The following is a 20,278-nucleotide window of genomic DNA, read 5'->3' as shown; positions in this document are numbered from 1 at the left end:
AAAATCAATGAATGGATTCCTTCTGCCTAAACTAAAGTAGTAAGCTAATCATTAAAAAAAAAACACCATTTCGCACCAGCTTAAGGATAAGGCTCTTTACCTCAATTAGAAAAAAAATATCGGCTCATCAGAAGATCGCGCGAGAGAATTGGGAAACAATTATCCACAGCTCAGCGAATGCAACCTATGGCAAGACTTAAACCTTATTGAGTTATAACATACAAAATTCTGTTAGATTAAATAAATCTTATAACCAAAACCGCACCCGTTTACTTTACTCCAATGTTAACACCAAATGTGGTATTTTTTAATAATGACTAAAAAACATGTTTAAAACTTGACTTCGGTTAACTCCAAAGTTAAATTTTGTAAGCTAAAAAGAAACAGGTTGATATCCTCTTAAAACTAGATTTATATAAGTTGACACAGTTGTCAAAGCGATATGAAATGACGAGAGAATCGAAACAGTCTCATTAAAACTCGATCAGACTCCACAATGCGTCATATGACCCCAAGAATATGCTGGAAGGAGCGCTTGCACAAAGTGTTAAGCCATTATATCATTTACTTTAGACCTTCAGTAAAGTTTGGGTTGGTTTTAATGAAAATTAATTATTCACAGGTAACTTTATATCGGTTTGAAGCCAAAGATGTGAAAAAAGTTCTGGAAGTCATCAATTTACGAATATGTCCCATTTACGTCAAATCGAAAAATACCTGGTATTTATTCAAAACAAAATTAGTATAGATGCGCGAACCATGAAAAAAACATAAACTAAAGATAGTTTAGTGGAACAAGTTGACTATCCAAGTCTCTAGAACGGGTGTTCAGAAAAATTTTATCATTATCAAAGAAATTATCTGTTATTTATTTATCCAAGCAAAATATGAAACTTTCGCTAACATCTATCTATAGCGGAATACTTTACTTTAATATATTAAATATTATTTTCTGAAAACCTGTTAAACAGATATAACCAATTTCATGCGTACCGATATTGAGTGAACTATGCTTTATATGCCAATACCGGCCGATGCCGTTATGTCGTTCTGCAAGAAACGCTCACGTGTATGAATCCACGCGTATACTTGCAGGCGAGCTCAGCCCCAATTAATGATTTATGTTTAAATTTTTACACCCGAGCGCACTTGTGCACAAGGGTATTATAACTTTGTTCACATAACGGTTGTTTGTAACAGGCAAAACGAATCGAGATAGATATAGACAAATGTATACCTAAATGATCAGGATGAAAAGAGAAATCGATTAAGCGGTGACTGTCTGTCTGTCCGTCCGTCCGTCCGTCTGTCCGTCCGTCTGTGCACACGATAACGCGAGTAAAAATTAAGATATCTTAACGAAACTTGGTACGTGTACTTCTTTCGGACAATAACCACGCCTACCTCCCATATAGCGGTAATTTTCAGAAACACGAAAACTGTGATATTTTAGTAACTACTGAAGATTAATCACTCAAAATTGATATTTATAATAACTTTTAGACGAAAAATAAGAATATTATAAATTTTTGAAAAATGGGCGTAGCCACGCCCACTTATAGTTACATGTGTATATCTTGGCAACCGCTGCACCGATTTCTTCCAACCTTAGCACAGTTGTTCGCCTTGGTACAGCATATCAAATGGGTGAAAATTTTTAAAATCGGACAATAACCACGCCCACATTCCATATAAGGGTAATTTAGAGAAATACGAAATCTTCGATAAATCAGTAAATATTAAAGCTAACTTATTCAAAATTGATGCTCGCAACAATTCTTTACCAAGAAATACGTTTATGGTTAAATTTTGGAAAATGGGCGTGGCACCGCCCACTTATGACCACATATATTTATATCGGTAACCGTTCTATCAATTTGTACCAAACTCGGTATTTTTATTGTCCTTGCCAAATAAAAGCAAAACGTTGAAAATTATTGAAATCGGACTAAAATTACGGCCGCTTTTCATATAACGGTAAATTTCATAAATGCTTGAAATTGCAATATTTCGAAATTTAAAGACGCTAATTTACTCAAAATTGATACACCCCGGCTTACCATGTAGGGGTAGCTTTCGGAAAGGCGAAAAACATGTATTTAATACTTGCGCCGGGTATTTAATGTTCGGCTCTGCCCGAACTTAGACTTTCTTACTTGTTTAAAGTATTGTTGTGGGGAAAAAGAAAGAAAAGTCCTTGTTTTTACTAGCAGTCTATTAATTCACGTTTTATTTGATTAATTATGAAAGGCGTAGGTTTCTCTCCTTTTTCAAACCCGTTTTTTTCTCGGTGAGTGCGATTTTATTTTCTCGAACGATGTGTGGTAAGCAGTGTTGGCACTAATCGATTGATTTTTTACTCAATTAGTTAATTCGATTAAATTTAATCCGATTACAGTTAGTCATGAATATTTTTAATCGGATTAAACGGTTAATCGTAACCGCGATTAAAAAAAATTAATTTTTAAACATTAACCCTTAATTTGGTTAAGTAGGTTTGGTGATAATTTAATTTATGGTGGAATTTTCCCGTGCACACAAAGCCAGTTAATCGGGTCTGGCTAAGTCGGGTTTCCTCATCAATCTAAGCAATTTGGTGCTCATTTGTATTAAGATCTATACCAACAGACGTTTTACAAACTAGGTTTTAATATCCCTCTGCATATGTGCGCTGGTTGTAAAAATTCCCAGTTTATTTATTACTAATAATAATAATTTAATTTTTTTTTTATATTATGTGCATTTTATAAGCGTAAAACACAAACTAATTACTATAACTGGTGTTTGGTTTCAAATTCGGACAAACTAGACAACTTAATCAGATTTTCTTTTTAATTGGAATAACGATTAATGATCAAAATTAATTAATCGTAATCGCAGCAAGCGATTAACGATTATAAAAATTTAATCATTAATCGTACAGTTGGTTACGATTAATTAATTTTAATCGTCAATCACGATAAACATTTTAATCGTTAATTTTAGTCGTTAATCAGATTAACATTTTGCCAACACTGGTGGTAAGTTATCGGGCAATGGATGATACGGCGGCAACATAGCTAATACAATAAAAATAAATTAACTCCGTATAACAATTCTTTTTATTGTAAAGCCTTGTACAAATGTATGTATCTTAATTATTATTATTATTACGTCGGGAATACTTTCACTGCGACCTAAAAACGATCTATTGTGGTAAACCCTAGTTTTAATCACTCCAACCTTAGGGTTTCATGTTCCAAATTTTGGATGACGAAGAAAATCGGTCCCCAAGGTGTATCAGTCTGCTATTCGTGATACGTGGGCAGTCATATAGAATATGTTCTGAGGTTTCCTCCACCAGCTCACAAAACCTGCAGTTAGTCTCTACAGAAAGCCTCATTTTATTCAAATAGTACCTTAATTTGCAGTGTCCTGTCAGGTAGCCAGTTTGAGTTCTAACACCCTCCTGCTCAAGTTCAAGGAGACTTTCGGAGTTCCTCCTGGATGGAGTTATGGGTCGCTTGAATTGTCTCGTTCCCTTTAACTTCCTCCAGTAGCCCGCAATCTGAGGTTCTTCCCAGCTTCAAAGTAGCGCTGCAGTATATCCTTTATATGTACCGCAGAAAGGCTCGGGGCACGTAAGCGCATTTGGGGACCACGCTTTGCAAGACAGTCAGCCCTTTCGTTGCCTTCAATCCCTTCATGTCCTGGAATTTACCACATAGTTACGCTATTTTGGGCTCCCAGCTGGTTCAAATGTGTTTTACAGCCTTGATGCCATTTTAAAAGAGTCTAGGGCCTTTAACACTGCCTGACTACCCGACATATTATTTATTCCTAAGGTCTACGAAGACCTTCGCGAACACAGACCTCGATTGCGGAGACTTCCGCCTGGAATATTGGCAGACTTTTCTGGAATCTTGGTCCAAGTGCGCCTGCCCCTGTGCTACCGTCTTCGCTCTGTCGGTATCCATACTTGTGACCCTTCATCAGTTATAGTTATTATCTCTTCACAGCAGTCCCTTTCAAAAATTCTGACTTTTCAAGGTTTGTAGAAGGATAACTTCGGTAGTATGACGTCCGTGGTCTTGATAGCGCGATCATACAGGAATTGCTTGAAAACCTCCAAATGATCCCGAAGATCTCCACTTTTCATGCTGATAGCATTGGGCAGCCGTAGGCGCTCCAGCATACCTTTTTTTAAGTCAGAAAAGACAAATTGGGAATACCTTTAATGGCACCAAGGGCATTCTTTGGGCAGGTTCGCACAGCTCCTGTGATGGCCGCGCACACCAGTTGGTGCAGCTTGCTTGCTCAAGGTGGCACCCGCGTTTAATTACTTAGCTTTTGTCCACCAGGCCAGTGCCGCATATGTAAAAACCGTTAATGCCGTATTTAAAGACCAATACGTTAGTTTGGGTGTTGTTCACCAAGTCTTAACATGAAGTCTTAGCCTTGTTGGTAACATTCGAGAAATGTGAGTTCCAAATGAGTAACCCATAGATATTTCGCCATTTCTGAGAACTCAATTGACTTTCCTTCTTTTGATAAATGGGACGATGGTTGATCACAACTTTGTAGTTCAGCTCAATTTAAATTAACTCGTAGGCACATAAACTATATGGGCAAATCTAAAAAGTAGGTACACTCTGCACAAAAAAAAAATTTTAAATTTGTGAGCCTATGTTTTATATATCATTTTGTTCGTAATCTCTTAATAAATCGATAAATATAAGTGTAGTTCATTTTCATCAAGTGTTTCAAAAGTTAGACGAGGAATAAACATGAAATAGAAAACAAAAGAATAAGCTGGGTTCAAATTACGCTGTTCAAGTTGTAAATTTTGAGCAAAGATTTTGAAAGTTGAGCTCACTTAATTGAGACGTTCTAAATTCAATGGCGGGCCCCATTTTACCAGATTTGCTTCGGTTTTCGAGATAACGGTACTTGAATATTTGATTAAATTTGAACTATTTTATAAATAGCTCCCTCAGTTTTGAATTTATTTTGCTAAAATGTTGGACAAACAACCGATTACTCAGATATGTGTTTTTGCGCTATAACTTTAACTTCATAAATGAATAATAAATTGTATGCGTGCTATATGTTAAATTGAACCTATACTAAATTTTTACCTGCTTAATTGGAGGAGTTATATCGCAAAACAACGTCTCTGAACATTCAGTTGTATGGGAGCTAGATGTTAGAGTGAACCGATTTCGATGATTTTAAGAGGTAGTAAAGGAAATATTAAAATACAACCATGTGCAAAATTTTAGTAAAATATTTTTAAAACTGAGGAAGTTTTTTTAGAAAATAGTTCAAATTTAAGCAAAGTTTCAATTACCGCTATATCCAACAGTGGAGCCAATCGAGCAAAACTGGGGACGCCATTGAATTTAGAAGACTCCAATTAAGTAAAAGCAAATATCAGAACCTTTGTCGAAATAACTTTGATTTGATGCCACGCTCGAAATATTCTGACTAAAAGAAGGAGCATAATTAAAAGTACTAAATCAGAGTTTTACACACTTCTAGAGAAAAATTGTTTGAAGCATTTTTCAGGTATATGTAACGTTATAAGGACTAGTAGTTATAAAAATATTTAGATCGTTTCGACGTATTTTCCAAATGTGGCTTCAATTAAGATGTTTTTGGAATAAAAATTACGCTTAAGATTGCAGAATAGTTTATCTTTAAAAGTTGGTTTATTCTGAAAGCACACCTTTAGCTAAGGTACAAAATTATTCGCAATTGTTTGTGGAACACAATACATGCTTAAAAAATTCTTAAAATTAAATGCTTAAAAAACTATACACGATAAACCGAAGATTTTGAAAATTTTGTGAAATGTGGAGGTACAGACATTGAGTTACTTGCTACTTCGTAATTTTTGAATGCACACTTTTCTAAATGCTAAATACCCATTAAACTTCAAATCAGAATATGGTGTGCTTTAAAAGTTGTGACATAATTAATTGTGCTCCTCTTAAAAATTACTTACCATAAAAATTCGCTTGTTTTTATTATTTTTTTTATTTAAACACTTATAATTCAAAAGTTATGCAGCAAATTGATCCAAATTTTGTTTGAGGCTTCAAGTATACGTCAATGAATTATATCCAAAAGCAACCAGCTTGATATAGTTTACAACAGTGAAAATAAAGCTAAATACTTAACACAAAGGTTACCTGCTTTTTAGATTTGCCCATATAATATAATTGAATTCCGGGCGACCGCCGAGGGGTGACCGCTGTTAAGAAAAAACCTTTTTGAAGTGAAATTTCTTTAGCGGCGGTTGGTTTGTTGGTAGTAAATTGGCAAATTCAACAGAAATTGCACACGGAAATGATGCAACGGAAATGATGCAACGGAAATGATGCAACGGAAATGGTGCAACGGAAATGGTTGGGGCTGAAACAAGTGCTCCTTGTGTGTATGCATATGGTATTAATTTATCAAAAATTTCCTAATAAAAGGTTAAAGAATAACACCTAGAAAAAGACCAATACAAGAATGAAAGTAAAGGTGAGTACGTACATAGATAAAGAAAAGGATAATTGCAAAGGTAAAAATAAAAACAAAAACAAATATGGGTAAAGATAAAGGCAAAAATGAAGACCAAGGTAAATTTAAACACTATACTTATATGTATAAGGACAAAGGTGAAGGGGAATATGTAGATGAAGAAAATGATAAACATAAAAATAAAAACAAAGATGAGGATGAGGATACCGATAAAAGTAAAGATGCAGATAGGGAAAAAAGATTAAAATAAAAGTAATTAAAGAGGAAAGGATATAGAGAGAGACACAGATACTCAATCTGGGAACTATTTTGGGATTTTAGAGACTTTCGGGATTTTCGAGACTTCTCGATAAAATAAGCGATATTGTTATCGGTTTTTTTATCGACATCTTCATCGATTGTTATCGAAATTTTTATCGATATTATTATCAACTTTGCTATCGATATTTTCGGAACTTATCGATATAATAGTCGATATTTTTATCGATTTGTTCGAATTTTTAATCGATATTTTTAACTATTTTGGTAGTGATATTTTTTATCGACTTTGTTATCGATATTTATCGAGTTTGTTATCGAAATGTATCGATTTTGTTATAGATATTTATAAATTTTGTTATCGATATTTATCGACTTTGTTTTCGATATTTATCGATTTTGTGACATATCGATATAATAATATATATGTTTATCTGTTTTGTATCGATTTTTATGTAGATTTTTCTGTCGATATTATCGGAACTTTTCGATATAATAATCGATATTTTTACCGATTTTGTAATCGATATTTTTAACGATTTTGTTATCGATATTGTTATTGGTTTTGTTTTCGATATTTTTATCGCATTTGTTATCGGTACCGTTATTGTCGATTGTTTATCGATACTTTTATCGATTTTGTTATCGATATTTTTACCGATTTTGTTAACGATATTTTTGTATATTTTGTTATCGATATTTTTATCGATTTTCTAATCGATTTTTGTTATCGTTTTCGTTATCGATTATTTATAGATTTTGTTATCGATAATTTCGTCGATTTTATACTAATATTATTATCGATTTTGCTATCGAAATTTTTGCCGAATTTGTCATCGATTTTGTTATCGACAGTTTTTGTCGGTTTTGTGATTGATATTATGTTGGATATTACTATCGATTTTGTTATCGATAGAGTATAAAGATAAAAATGATAAAGGAAAACAGAATAACAGAAATGTTATTAGAACGAACAGGGGTAGAGGTAGGGATATAGATAGAAAAAAGATAAAAAATATAACCTTAAGCAAAAGCAGATGTATGTACATACATATGTACGTACATAAGTATGCATGGATATTGGTTATGAGACAAAAATTATATGTTACGTAACTTTCACTTCTCCAGTGTGGCCCAGCCGCACTTACTTTTTTTTCTATATTTTNGGGGTAGAGGTAGGGATATAGATAGAAAAAAGATAAAAAATATAACCTTAGTGTGGCCCAGCCGCACTTACTTTTTTTTCTATATTTCTTTGCGATATTTCTTTGACCAGAACTTGAACCCCGGCCCTGTGGAGTGGTAGCGCGCACTGCTAGCCACTACACCACAGCGGCCACCACTACAGCTGCCATGTTGGCTTTTTGGTGGTGTGTGGAGTCTAATCGACTACGCCGGGGCCCGAATCATTATAGTATGCAGTACTGGGTTCAAGAATAAAAATATTCATCAAGCTACGCACCTGTCTCCAGATTGAAAAACGTGAAACCAAATCGATCCTGTTGTGATAAACGGAACGCACGCTTCCAGTGTTTTAGACGTACGTACACTCCGAGGCCCAAACATGGACTAGGCCATTTTAAAATTAAATTTAAAACCATCTAAGGGACTTTATCTTTACTGTTTATCTGCCAACCCGTGGCGTGGGCTCTTTCTATCCGTAATTAAAAATATTGTACAGCTTTTTGTAGCTTTTTAGTGGCTAATGAACTTTTGGACAGCGTTATATTTCTTTTTTCATCGACTTAAAATAAGCAGGAAGGTTGTCAATTCATCGAAGGGTTATTTTTTATATGTTACCGGATAACTTTGGTGAACCGGAAAGGTGGTACCTCTAGGGTGATCCCATACTAATTTGATATAGTTCCGATCATTGGATCATGAAGAAATTAGCAGTAAAATTTGTATATGATCATTGAAGTCGGTTGTATTTTTTGCTTAACAATTACTTGTGTTACTACACAATCTCTTGTATTAATGTCAAGATCCGAAAATTTCAGAAATTCTTAATGTTAGAGGATGTGCACTGCGACCTTAGATCTATTGTGCAAATTCTTAATGTTGATCTGTCTGAGAAAAAGTGTTTTAAAAAGCTACAGCTGTGCAGATAATTTTGTGAAAACGGACCCTAAGCTAAGAAATATCTCAGATTAGAAATTTAACTTTACATAATTTTTAGAGGAACCTTTGCAAATAGAATTCAAAACGAACAAAAATATAGAATTTAATACTACTGCAAAGAAAAATTAAAAAACATATTCTGGAGACTGTTTACTTTTACATAATGTACCATTTACTCATATGTGTAAGTAAGTATCTCTATATAATTTTTAGAGGAACTTTTGCAAATAGAATTCAAAACGAACAAAAATATAGAATTTAATACTACTGCAAAGAAAAACTAAAAATCATATTCTGGAGACTGTTTACTTTTACATAATGTACCATTTACTCTTATGTGTAAGTAAGTATCTCTATATATATTGCATAAGCATATATCCAAATTTCAGTATACCTACCGAAAAATACATTTTGTGGTCGAACAATTTTTTTTATCAAAACCATTGGTGTTTGAAAAGGTCCAGGGGCTAAACAAAAAAAAACGTCATACATCTTAAGACTTTTTTAACAAAAATCAAATATTTATAATAAATATTTATTTAATTGTACATTTTCCATTTCTAGCCACCGAACAGCCTCGCACCCAGAACCCACTTTTTAAGCGCCGCTTTTCGCTCGCCGCCAATCCCACTGTCACTGATGGCACAGTCATTTCTACCAGCACAATTTCTTCATCTGATCCACTCACCACAACACTCTTTGTGGATGGATTTGAAGTCGACGATGTCGGTGATCAAGTGGCCAAATCGAGCATCCATACAAACCATTTCAATCAGTTTGTACAAAACACCGACGACAATGAAGAACAGGTGCCTAGACGTGAGCTGACGAGCGGCATCAAGGCATCACCTTTGAAGTCATCGCATACAACCAAGTCGAATTCACCTGTTGAACCAAACCACACTTATGTGGAGTCCATCACACGACGCATGGGCACTGTTGCCGCTACCACTGAATTTACTGCGCCAAAACGTTAGTAAAATTTTAATTAAGTTATTCTAATTTACCTGCGGAAATTAATATCGAAGATTGCAATTAATTTCTGCATTTCAGGAAAGTCCGTCGGTGTCAAGCGAAGGCCACAAAAGTACACGCCCAGTACACCACAAACGCCGCCAGAAGTAAAGGTATCGCAGCGAGGACAGGCAGTGAAAGATGGATTCGTCAATCGTAGACGGCCCAACAAGTATGCAGCCGCAGACACTTACGACAGGTTAAACGGCAATCAGCCGGCAAAAACGCCAAGCCGCAGCAGCCAAAGACAGGTGGTCGACTACGACTACTATGACGATGAGAACGAGCGCGTCGTGGGAAATACGAAAGGGCAACAGGTGAGTGACCGCGACATCTAGATATTTATGTATGTATATCATATGAAGGCAAAACGAATACTTCACTTGATTTCAGTTAAAGGTGATTTTACATGGACGTGGCATAATCGAGTGTCTGGATCAAGGTAATTTCCCGCATCCACTCTCTTGTCGGAAATTCATTTCCTGTGCCAAGTTCGAGACTGGCGGTGTTGTCGGTTGGGAGTACACTTGTCCGAAGGGGCTGAGCTACGATCCAGTGGGTGGTATGTGCAGCTGGGCGGCTGGTCTCGGTTGTAAGGAGTAGTTAGTAGGCGGCTAAGTAATATTAAAATCAACATGTATATGTATGTACACATACATATGTATGTGAATGTTATTTTATATACATATGAACACCAGAAAAAATGCAAATATGCAACCGGCGATTAAATGCAATACAAATACTCATTCAAAAATATCTTAATTGGAGAGTGGCTTTCCTGACAAAACTCGTCCTCATTTCATTTACCAAAACTGTTTTTCTATGAATTTGTGAAGATATTTTTATAGTTTTAATACATTTTTGTGATTATTGTTTCGTTTTCCTTAGTAGTTTAAGAATAACTTTAAGCTTAAGATAAAATTGTTTGTACGTATTTAGTTAAATGTTGACAATTTATTGTAAACAAATTATTAAGTAGAATTTTGTTTTTGATTTTATTTTAACTCACAACGAATATTCTCACTTCTCTTTGATTTTATTCTAACTATACATACATATATATAAATTAAATAATTTATAATCAATAAATTGTAAAATAAAATACTTTTGATAAAACATTAAAAACGTTTTGTATGGAAAAGTACAAACACGTATACAGAATATATAAATATGTATGCCTACGTATGTATGTATGTATGGCTGGTTTCCAAAACGTATCAATACAATGTTTGGAAACTGTTATACTGCGGTATTCAAACTGTTTGTATATGCAAATTTGCGACACAGTGCAACCATATACATTGCATATTTTAAATACTCAATATACCAATGAACAATTTTTATGAATTTTCCATTTTTAAAACACCAATGGTAACCAATAACAAACGAAGCATCAACTTTGTTTCTGATGCGCTGATTGCGCTAGCGATGCGTTTCGATAAATTTTGGGATGCGTTTTGGAAAAGTATACATCGTCAACATTTTGTAGTTCTGCGTTATTGAACGTTATACTTTGTACGTATGCAAAGCAATTGACGTTTTGGAAGTCAGCCTATTTTAGGCTTAACACAATGAAAAGGCTTTGTTCGTCCCTACGCGTGCCTGTGGCTTATGTGTAAACGCAACAAAATAGACTTTCTTCTTTTTACTATACATAAAATCATAACTTTTCAACCTTTTTCGATGGTCGGTTTTCCGCTAAAGCTCTCTGACAAGCTGAAGTAGATGGGCTAGATCCTTGACAGCAAACTTTCTTGAAATCCCAACATAGAGAAATGGGCAAAGTAGACAAGCCCTGACGCCTATCGCGGAGGGTGGCTTATTGTCTCTATGATTCTCGATCGCATCAGGTTTCCTCGCTATCATTCTTGTTTGGATTCCAGGCCACAGTGATATCGCAGGCACCCTTGAGGAATTTTCAACGAGTAAGGAATTGGTGGAGATTTCATTGGCTACATGTGGTTTAATTGTAGACAGTTTAACTTTTATTCAGCTTATCGAACGCTGCTCCAAAAACTTGGAAGACAAAGTGGCTAGAGCCTTCTGGCCGGGGGTTAACTCTCGTTGGTCAAGGGAACTATGAAAACTGAACAATTCACGTCTCATATTACTGGCGGGAGTTATTTTCGGTAATTTTTCGGTATTCATGAGATAAGGTAAGCACAAGATCCTGTTTTGAGGACTGTAAGCTTTAAACATTTTGGGCACGTGTTTCTTCCACATACCTTTAGACGTCGCCGTTCAACCACTCCTTTGCCTCTCCCTAGGGTAATGGCAACATAAAGGACAGTTAATCTAACAGCCATCCTAACCTAACCTCCCTATGTATGTAAAAAATTTTGTTTTTCAGGACAGCCACAGAAATATTTTAGCTAGACAGCGTTGAAAATGTCCTCCTTTTTCATAAGTAATGTACATGTACATACATACTTCTTCGACCCCATAATATCTTATGGCACTATACATAGTTGGCAGTTCATTAAGAGTATTCTTATGCTCTACTACGTTTTTTGACGGCGTTGCAGAAATTTCTGCATGCAAAACCAGTCCTGTACGGCCTCCTTCATAGCTGTAAGTTCAGCTCAAGTACGCTGAAATTATCAAAAGCTCAGTTATGGAGATATTTTTTGTGAGTATAGAACACATCCTGCGGTTTGGTGTAATTTTGTCCCGTCTGTATATATTGCAGTAGAGTTCCAGTAGGTTTTCGGCGTCGAATCTAGTTACAAGCATCACCAGTCGTGAGTCGATACATAGGCCTTGTCAAAGCGCGACTAGAGAGTGCGGGGTCGGATGTATGTTTTCTTCGTTGTATAAGTATACATACATACATTCGTGCAAATGCATATGACCTAGTGCTACTCGAGTAATCAAGATTTTGATTAACTAAAAACTAAAATATTTGAGTAATTTGCTTTGTGAGCAAAATGAGTACCCAAATTTTTAAAGTAGTCCTTACATATAATTAAATAGAATTCCCTTGATAAATATGTTGAATATAACATTTCATTTCCCAAAAATTAAATGAAATACTTTTTTTTCTATACACTATACACATTATAAACAAGAAATTAAAAAAAATGGTTTTTAAAGACAATCCTTTATTAGTCGTTAAAAAAATGTGTCGAGTTATTTCTTGCCATTTAGGTAATATATGTTCATTAGGGTGGTCCAAAAACAGTAAAGTCGGAATTGTAATGCTCTCATCCCCTAGGATTGTTCTATATCGACAAAGGTATACCCATATTTTTTATTTTGAAATCAAAAAATATTTAGAGGTCGCTCAACGCGCTCAAAGTTTTCCATGTATTTTTATATGGGGAAATAACAACTTTTCGTTGAAAAAGGATAAAATTCTTCCAAATCTATATTTTTCGATCGGAAATCTCTGGTTCTCTTCAGGAGACTTTCAGTAACAATACCCAATTGTTTATTTAACCATTTTTTTATACTAAGGATTTATTGTTGGTCCCCCATTGCGTTTTTAGGGGTTTTTGGCGGACCTATAAATTACAGTTGCAAAGAAAATATGGTTAAATAAACAATTAGGTATTATTACTGGGAATCTCCTGCAGATAAGCAGATAGAAAAATATTGATTTTTAAGAATTCTATACCATTTCTACGAAAAGTTGTTTTTCCCCATATAAAATACATGGAAAACCCTAGGCGCTTTGAGCGACCTCTAAATATTTTTTGATTTCAAAATAAAAAAAAATTGGGGTATATTTTTTTCAGTATAGAACAATCTTAAGGGGTGAGAGCATAAAAGTTCCAACGTTACTTTTTCTACATGCATTTTTGCACAACCCTTATGTATATACATTCTAAAAATTAAACAGTCTTGCCATAAATATGGGGTTTGCAAATATATCGCCTACTGCGCCACCTATTGTACAAACATTTTGTGGAGTTATTCCTATTTATTTAGGTAATGTATATTTATTCCAAATATAAACCATATTGGTTCATAAATACGGGTTTTCTAAATGTCTNACATGCATTTTTGCACAACCCTTATGTATATACATTCTAAAAATTAAACAAGTCTTGCCATAAATATGGGGTTTGCAAATATATCGCCTACTGCGACTTCTAAGCCACCCAGAGGATTATTTATGAGCTGGGTTTTAAGTCTCAAGTCTCTAGATCATCGAGAAGATGGTTAACAATGTGTTGCAAGATTTTATTAGACACAGGGGAAACATAATAAAAGCTTATCAAAAGAAGTTAAACATTTTCCAAAACAAACTCTCTTAACGAGAAAAATAAATTTTTTGTTTGAGTTATCATATTTTAAGTAACTCGATTAATCATCGTTTTCAGTAATTGATTCACCGGACAACTCCCTCGAGTACATAATCGAATTTTACCACCGAATTTCAAATCGAGTCATCGAGTGGTTACGGAATATTCGAAATTCGAAAAAAATTTAATTTCAATTAATTTACAGCCTATTTGAGCTTAAAAGAAAGCATTTTGACTAAAACAATAAAAACTAGTTTACGAATATACTTGGCCTGTACAACAGTATACCAAAAACATTTAGACGAAGTTTTTCTAAAAAAAAAAAAATCATACTCCACATACTGCGTGAATAAAGGGACGACAACTTCGTATTTTTCAAAAGCACTATACAAGTATGAAGTGATAACGTTGGAAATCCATTTAAACATTTAAAATTTTGTTGTAGGGAAGGAAGGGACGCGGCTCATATTTAATACCGGGCCTGGATTTTCTCTTTACGGTCCTGGCCTTACCCGCCAAGCTTTGTAGATATGGAAGGAAAACTTAAACTCGACACCTCGTAAGTTGCCTGTATTATTTTACTTATGTATATAAAAATGCTGCTTGGAGTAAATAGAAGTCAGTGTGTGTTTTTTATATACACTAATCCAATGAAACTTTACGATTTCCCCAGGATCCATATTAATTTAGTTTTTGAAAGATTCAACTATTTCAATGGGATATTGATATCACGGAAATTATTTTTTAATACCAAATGGTTTTTATTTACAAATCAGGTTTACTCTTTAGAGTAAAAAGCAAATATAAAAGTGAACATTTTTTTAATTAAATCAAATGCAATGTAGGTATGCATATTTAAAGCTGAGTCAGTGGCTTTGGTCATCTTGAATATCTTCTAATAATCGTTTGAACTGGTGCGACTGGCAACCGGGTGGATTCCATGATAAGTGTTCTGCCTCTGAGCAGGGGTGCTTTTTCCGAATGGGCTTTTGGCATTTACCTGCAAAATATAGTCGCCTTCCAGATCGTAATCGGCAGCAATTCCCATGTAGGCGCGTCGACCATCACCATTGTTGTTTTTGTACTGTTGTAACGACTCAGCGGCGACAGCTGGGAAATTACGTTCATTGCCTGGACGCACTGACTCGGCGAAGTAACGAGTAGCGCGCAGAGAAGATTCAATGATATCATCAGTACCGGGCATGGTGACTGAAGGGCCATTGGGGTAGAAGTCAACATCGCCAGCACGTGAAACTGTACCCATGCCGTAAGCGGAGGTGTGGATAGCGTCGACGAAGTCAGCACTGCCGCGTGTCAAACCGACTAGTGTATTGGGTTTGCGTGCATAGATCTTTGAGGGATCCATTGCGGTGATGCGTCGCAGCTTGTTGCCTGTTTGACGGGTATACTGACGTGCAGCTGCACCGGCTACGTGGGCACCAATGCCTTGTGCAACGATGCTGATAACTTCCTGGGGCACATCAGCTTGCGACGTGAGTTGGACCAAGGTATTACCGATGTTAGCACCAACTCTGTTGATGTCTAGCAGAGCCAATTCTTCGAAGTTCCTGATGACAGCACCTAAGTCGATGACTACTAGATTGCCAGTGGGTCTGCGCTGTTGGCTGGTAGTTTCCTCGCTTGACGAAACAGCCTGCTCAAACTCATCGCCGTGGTTGATTTGTACCTGGATTTGTCCATTGTACATTTGCAAATAGGCTTGTATGAGCCTTTGGTTAGCACGCTCGGCGTCACGCAGTTTTTGTTGGGGCAGACCGGTGATGAAAATTGTGACCTCCTGTTCGCCGAAATGAGGTTGCTGCTTGGCAACGGACACCAACTTGTTCAATTTGAAGTTGACACGCTGACCGGTTGGCGTGAATGTGTAGGCAGGAATATCATCGGGGCTGGGTGCATAACTTGGCTCAACATTGCGGCTTAGCATTGACAAGTGATCTAAAAAGGAAAAGAATATTAAATGATTCCATTTAAAGGTTGTATTTCACACCAAAACTCACAAATCTTATTCAATAATTCTGCAGCGTCCATAGCAGGCATTTCCTTCAGTTTTTCGAAGGTAATATCATTTATAGCTGGCAAGTCCTCCAACTCCCGAGGAGAAAGCCACTCGCTGGGCTGCAGGCTATTGCGAATTGAATTGCTGTTGCGATGGGCCGTCGCCGTAGATAGCAGGACCACCACTAAACAGAAGATGCGTAAAGGATTCATGCTTGTATGTTTTTATGAGTCCGGATGTGTCGTATGCTAAGAGCAGTCGAATCGAACTGTAGCGATGACAAAAACGAAAGTGAAGCTTTTATACCTAAAACTCAGTGCACATTCATATGAGTGTATTGTTTTTTACGTGTGTTTGCATACGGTTTTAGAAAAAAGGGCAAAAATGCTGAAAAGCGTTTATTGAATTTATTGAACTCGCACGGAAAACTGCTGTCAAAGAAAAATCAAAATAAAAAAGTATCAGACATGTGTGAGACAATCAAATCGGCTGAAATGAGCAACTTATAGCAAGAACCAATACGAGCGGATGTTACACGGGTATCCATCCATAGCTGAGCTATATGTAGGTTTTGCTTATCTGCTCATTCCCAACAATTCAACGTATGAAGGGAATTGATAAGCGCATTACCAGACAACACACTAATAACCACTGATTTATTTTGCTGATTTTGATTGATTGTTGGCAATATTTTTTTTGTTTTCAATTCTTTTGAAATCGACACAAGCGAAGTAAATTTAGCCAATTCGAATTAAACTTTTATAAAGAAGTATTATACAATGAAGTTATTTGAAACCGCTTACCGCTAGCTGACATAAACAAAGCCAAAAACTATAACAACTTTGTTTACTTACAGTGTGCTTGCGAAAATATGCTTGTATCATATGACAGCAGTAATTGCGTAACACGATTTCGTGATATAAGCGTACGTATATTTATATGCAAACACATGTATGTAAGTACTATGTAAAATAGCGGAGTTCACCCAAATTTAGAAATTCGAAAGGGAATTAAATTTCCAAGTTTTATTTCCGCCAGTTGGCGGCCCATCTATGCAAATTGGATACGTTGCAGCAACGAAGAATTGTAAGAAAGTCCCATCTTACAGAAACTAGACAAAGTTGAGATGAAATTTTTTCCGGTGTGGTTCTGAAAATCAAAATTTTTTCTATTTTTAAATAAAAGTCTTCAGTGACCGTAAATTTCGAGTGATTTCTTCAAAGAAGTATGCTCCGACAACGCAACTTGATGTTACTGAACACCATCCTATGGGTAAAGTACTTCCATCTCGTGTAGAACTTTTGTGTTTACAAGTCACTCCCAATTCCACAATTTGCCTCATTTACATTACATTACGTCTAAATTTAGTTCATCTGGCTTGCTGCTAAGATCCATTCGAGTAGATGAATCCGTTGTCGAAACGCCTGGAATCATCCGTGGGATGACAATTGTTTTCTGCGCCCAAAGAGTGCGGGTTTGGTGATAAAGCCAACAAGGAAGTGTTTCATGTACGGAAAAGTAACTTCCAACCACGTTTCGATAATTTTTTTGACAAAATCCCAATTTAACGAAATATACGGTGTTTCAACTTTTTTATGATATTTTAAATACATATATTATTTCTTAAACTCCCATTTATCCTGCCTGGGTGGTCCGAGAATACAAAGGGAAATTAACTTTTGGGGAAAACCCCGCGGCGTTGGAATATTTCATGTAGTAGAATTGATATAAAATATTTAAAAATAAATATTTTGTTATCGAATAAAAATATCTTAAATAAACAAAATTTTTAAAAATGTAATTTGTAACAAACTAAATGAATCGAGATAGATATAGACTAAAGGCCTGCAAATGTTGAACTATAAAACATAGCGTCATTTGTCACATTATGCAAGTGCCAATTCATACTATGTCGCTCATACATGTTTGACAATGACATCTGAAGACACTGACGAATAAATTGAAATCAAATCATAAATTTTTTTTCAAATTGTGCAAGCTCCTATTATGAGAAATTTATTAAACAATTGTCTAACCAAACTCCACGTCAAGCAGTGCAGACGTGTAAATTAATTTGCCCTGAGGACGGTTACCGAAGCGTAACCGAAATATATCGGAAAAAATTAAAATCCTGTGTTTTAATTCAAAAAATTTCCTAAAACAATTTGACCTCGAGCCGGCAGAATTAGCAATTATTAATAATTAATTAATTTAAAACAATGCAACCTTCACTAACAAGTAACCAAAACCACTACATCAATTTGGCTTCCGTGAAAAAATGGCTCTGTAGAACAGGTTAATACAATTGTTTCTTGTATTAGAAAAGCCTTCGAAGGGAAGCAATACTGCACCGGTGTGTTTTTGGACATCTCTCTCGCACGATACCAAGCGATCCTGCTGCTCGGAATTACTACAGCCGCACAGTGTTTCGACTATATGGAGACAGGTGGAATTAATAGTAAACCTGCACCGATTTCACTGAAACTTGACACGTGCTCTAGTTTTACTTAGAAATAGGGAATTATGAAATTTTGGTAAAGATGGAATAATTGTCCCGCCTTCTACTCTTGTGGGCGGAAACATTAAATTTCATTCGATTTCGATGAAAAGAAATACCTAAAGATAAAATATGGGGAAGATTGGATCACTATAACGTTCAAAACTCACAAAAAATGTGGGCCCAGTCATCAATGTGATAGAATTTTGGGTTAATTTTTGTTTCCTGTTTTCCACTCTCAGAAAACAAAGGTTATACTATAAAATGACTTAGGTGTAAATACTCGCTTTTCTCCAATGCTTGGAGAGATTTTTTCATTGATCGAAAACTTCTTTTGGCGAAATTATGCAAAAAGAAGCTGAAAATCAAAAATTAAGGAAATCAAAAATTACATATATTTGCAAAGTCGCGCGAAAATATCAAATTATATATTCGAGAACTACATAAAATTCTCTAAAACATTCGTCTAGTTTCAAGACCTTACGGACCGGTACTCACACTTTGTTTTACTAATAATCTTTAGCATCTACATTTAGTCCGGTCAAATTAGACCAGAAATAGGAGTGACGTTACAAAAATTCCCACCCAGCTGAAAATTGGTAGGATTGTTCAAAACACCATCATAAATGAAATCTAGAAAGTCCTCATCGATCCGATACCTGGAAAAAAAGTTACTCGGGGTCAAAGGGTAAGTTAGCGGTAAGCGGTAGTTTATCATAAAATTAGTTTAGACAAAAATTCTATATCAGATAGTTATATATAAAACATGTCTAAATACTTTTTGTCCTAAGAGCCACCGTTTCCGACATATGACGATTCAAAAAGTTGGAAGAGTTGTAATCGTCATAATATGCACACGTTTCCACGCCACCTTTGTTGTACTTATACATATTATGCCGATTACAACTCTTCCAACTTTTTGAATCGTTATATCTCGGAAACTGTGGCTCTTAGGAAAAAAAGTATATAGACATTTTTTATAGCTAATTATCTTATCTACAATTTTTGTCTAAACTAATTTTATGATAAACTTATCGCTTTGCTGAAAATCGGGAAAACCCCGTTTTTGTGAACTTTGACCCCGAGTAACTTTTTTCCAGGTACCGGATCGATGAGAACTTTTTAGATTTAATTTATGATGGTGTTTTAAACAATCCTACCAATTGGAAATGAGCGAAATCGAAAGGTAAGCACGGCCACCTTTCTTATAACTGTATTTTCGAAAAATGCTAAAACTGAGATATGTTCGTAAATACTGGATCCAAATTGTTGAAATTTGGAATGTGAAGTAGAATTTTGAAATAAAATAACAAAATTTTTGAAATCAGGCCCACCTCCCATATAAAGGTAGTTTATAGAAACAAAAACTGCAATATATCAGTAAATACCGAATCTACTTCACTCAATAACGAAGTTTTTTATAACCTCTTAGCAGTAAATGAGATTATCAATTTTTTTTTTGGAAAATGTGCCTTACACCTACTTACTTATGACTATATAAATGCATCTCTATAATCAATTTATCACCATCTACTAAACTCGGTATAGTTATTTGAAGTCTGATATTTCTGTAATTTACGCAAAGTTAATACCTACAGCAATATTTTAACAAGA

The 20,278-nt window shown here is 35.3% G+C and overlaps 1 protein-coding gene across 1 annotated transcript; it reads right to left on the bottom strand.

The window, feature by feature from the left end:
• Window positions 1-14,859: 14,859 nt before the first annotated feature.
• LOC108359620 (vitellogenin-2-like) lies at window positions 14,860-16,492 on the bottom strand. Its single transcript, XM_017611554.1, has 2 exons — window positions 16,169-16,492; window positions 14,860-16,106 (listed from the first exon to the last, which is right to left on the bottom strand). Exons 1-2 carry the CDS (start codon window positions 16,377-16,379, stop codon window positions 15,046-15,048), a joined length of 1,272 nt encoding a protein of 423 aa, XP_017467043.1. The 5' UTR covers window positions 16,380-16,492; the 3' UTR covers window positions 14,860-15,045.
• Between the last annotated feature and the right edge of the window lie 3,786 nt (window positions 16,493-20,278).

This window comes from Rhagoletis zephyria, unplaced genomic scaffold (assembly GCF_001687245.7).
Source record: "Rhagoletis zephyria isolate East Lansing unplaced genomic scaffold, Rhagoletis_zephyria_1.1 Rzeph_scaffold_00422, whole genome shotgun sequence".
Classification (NCBI taxonomy): domain Eukaryota; kingdom Metazoa; phylum Arthropoda; class Insecta; order Diptera; family Tephritidae; genus Rhagoletis; species Rhagoletis zephyria.
This window is presented reverse-complemented; position numbering and strand designations above follow the sequence as displayed.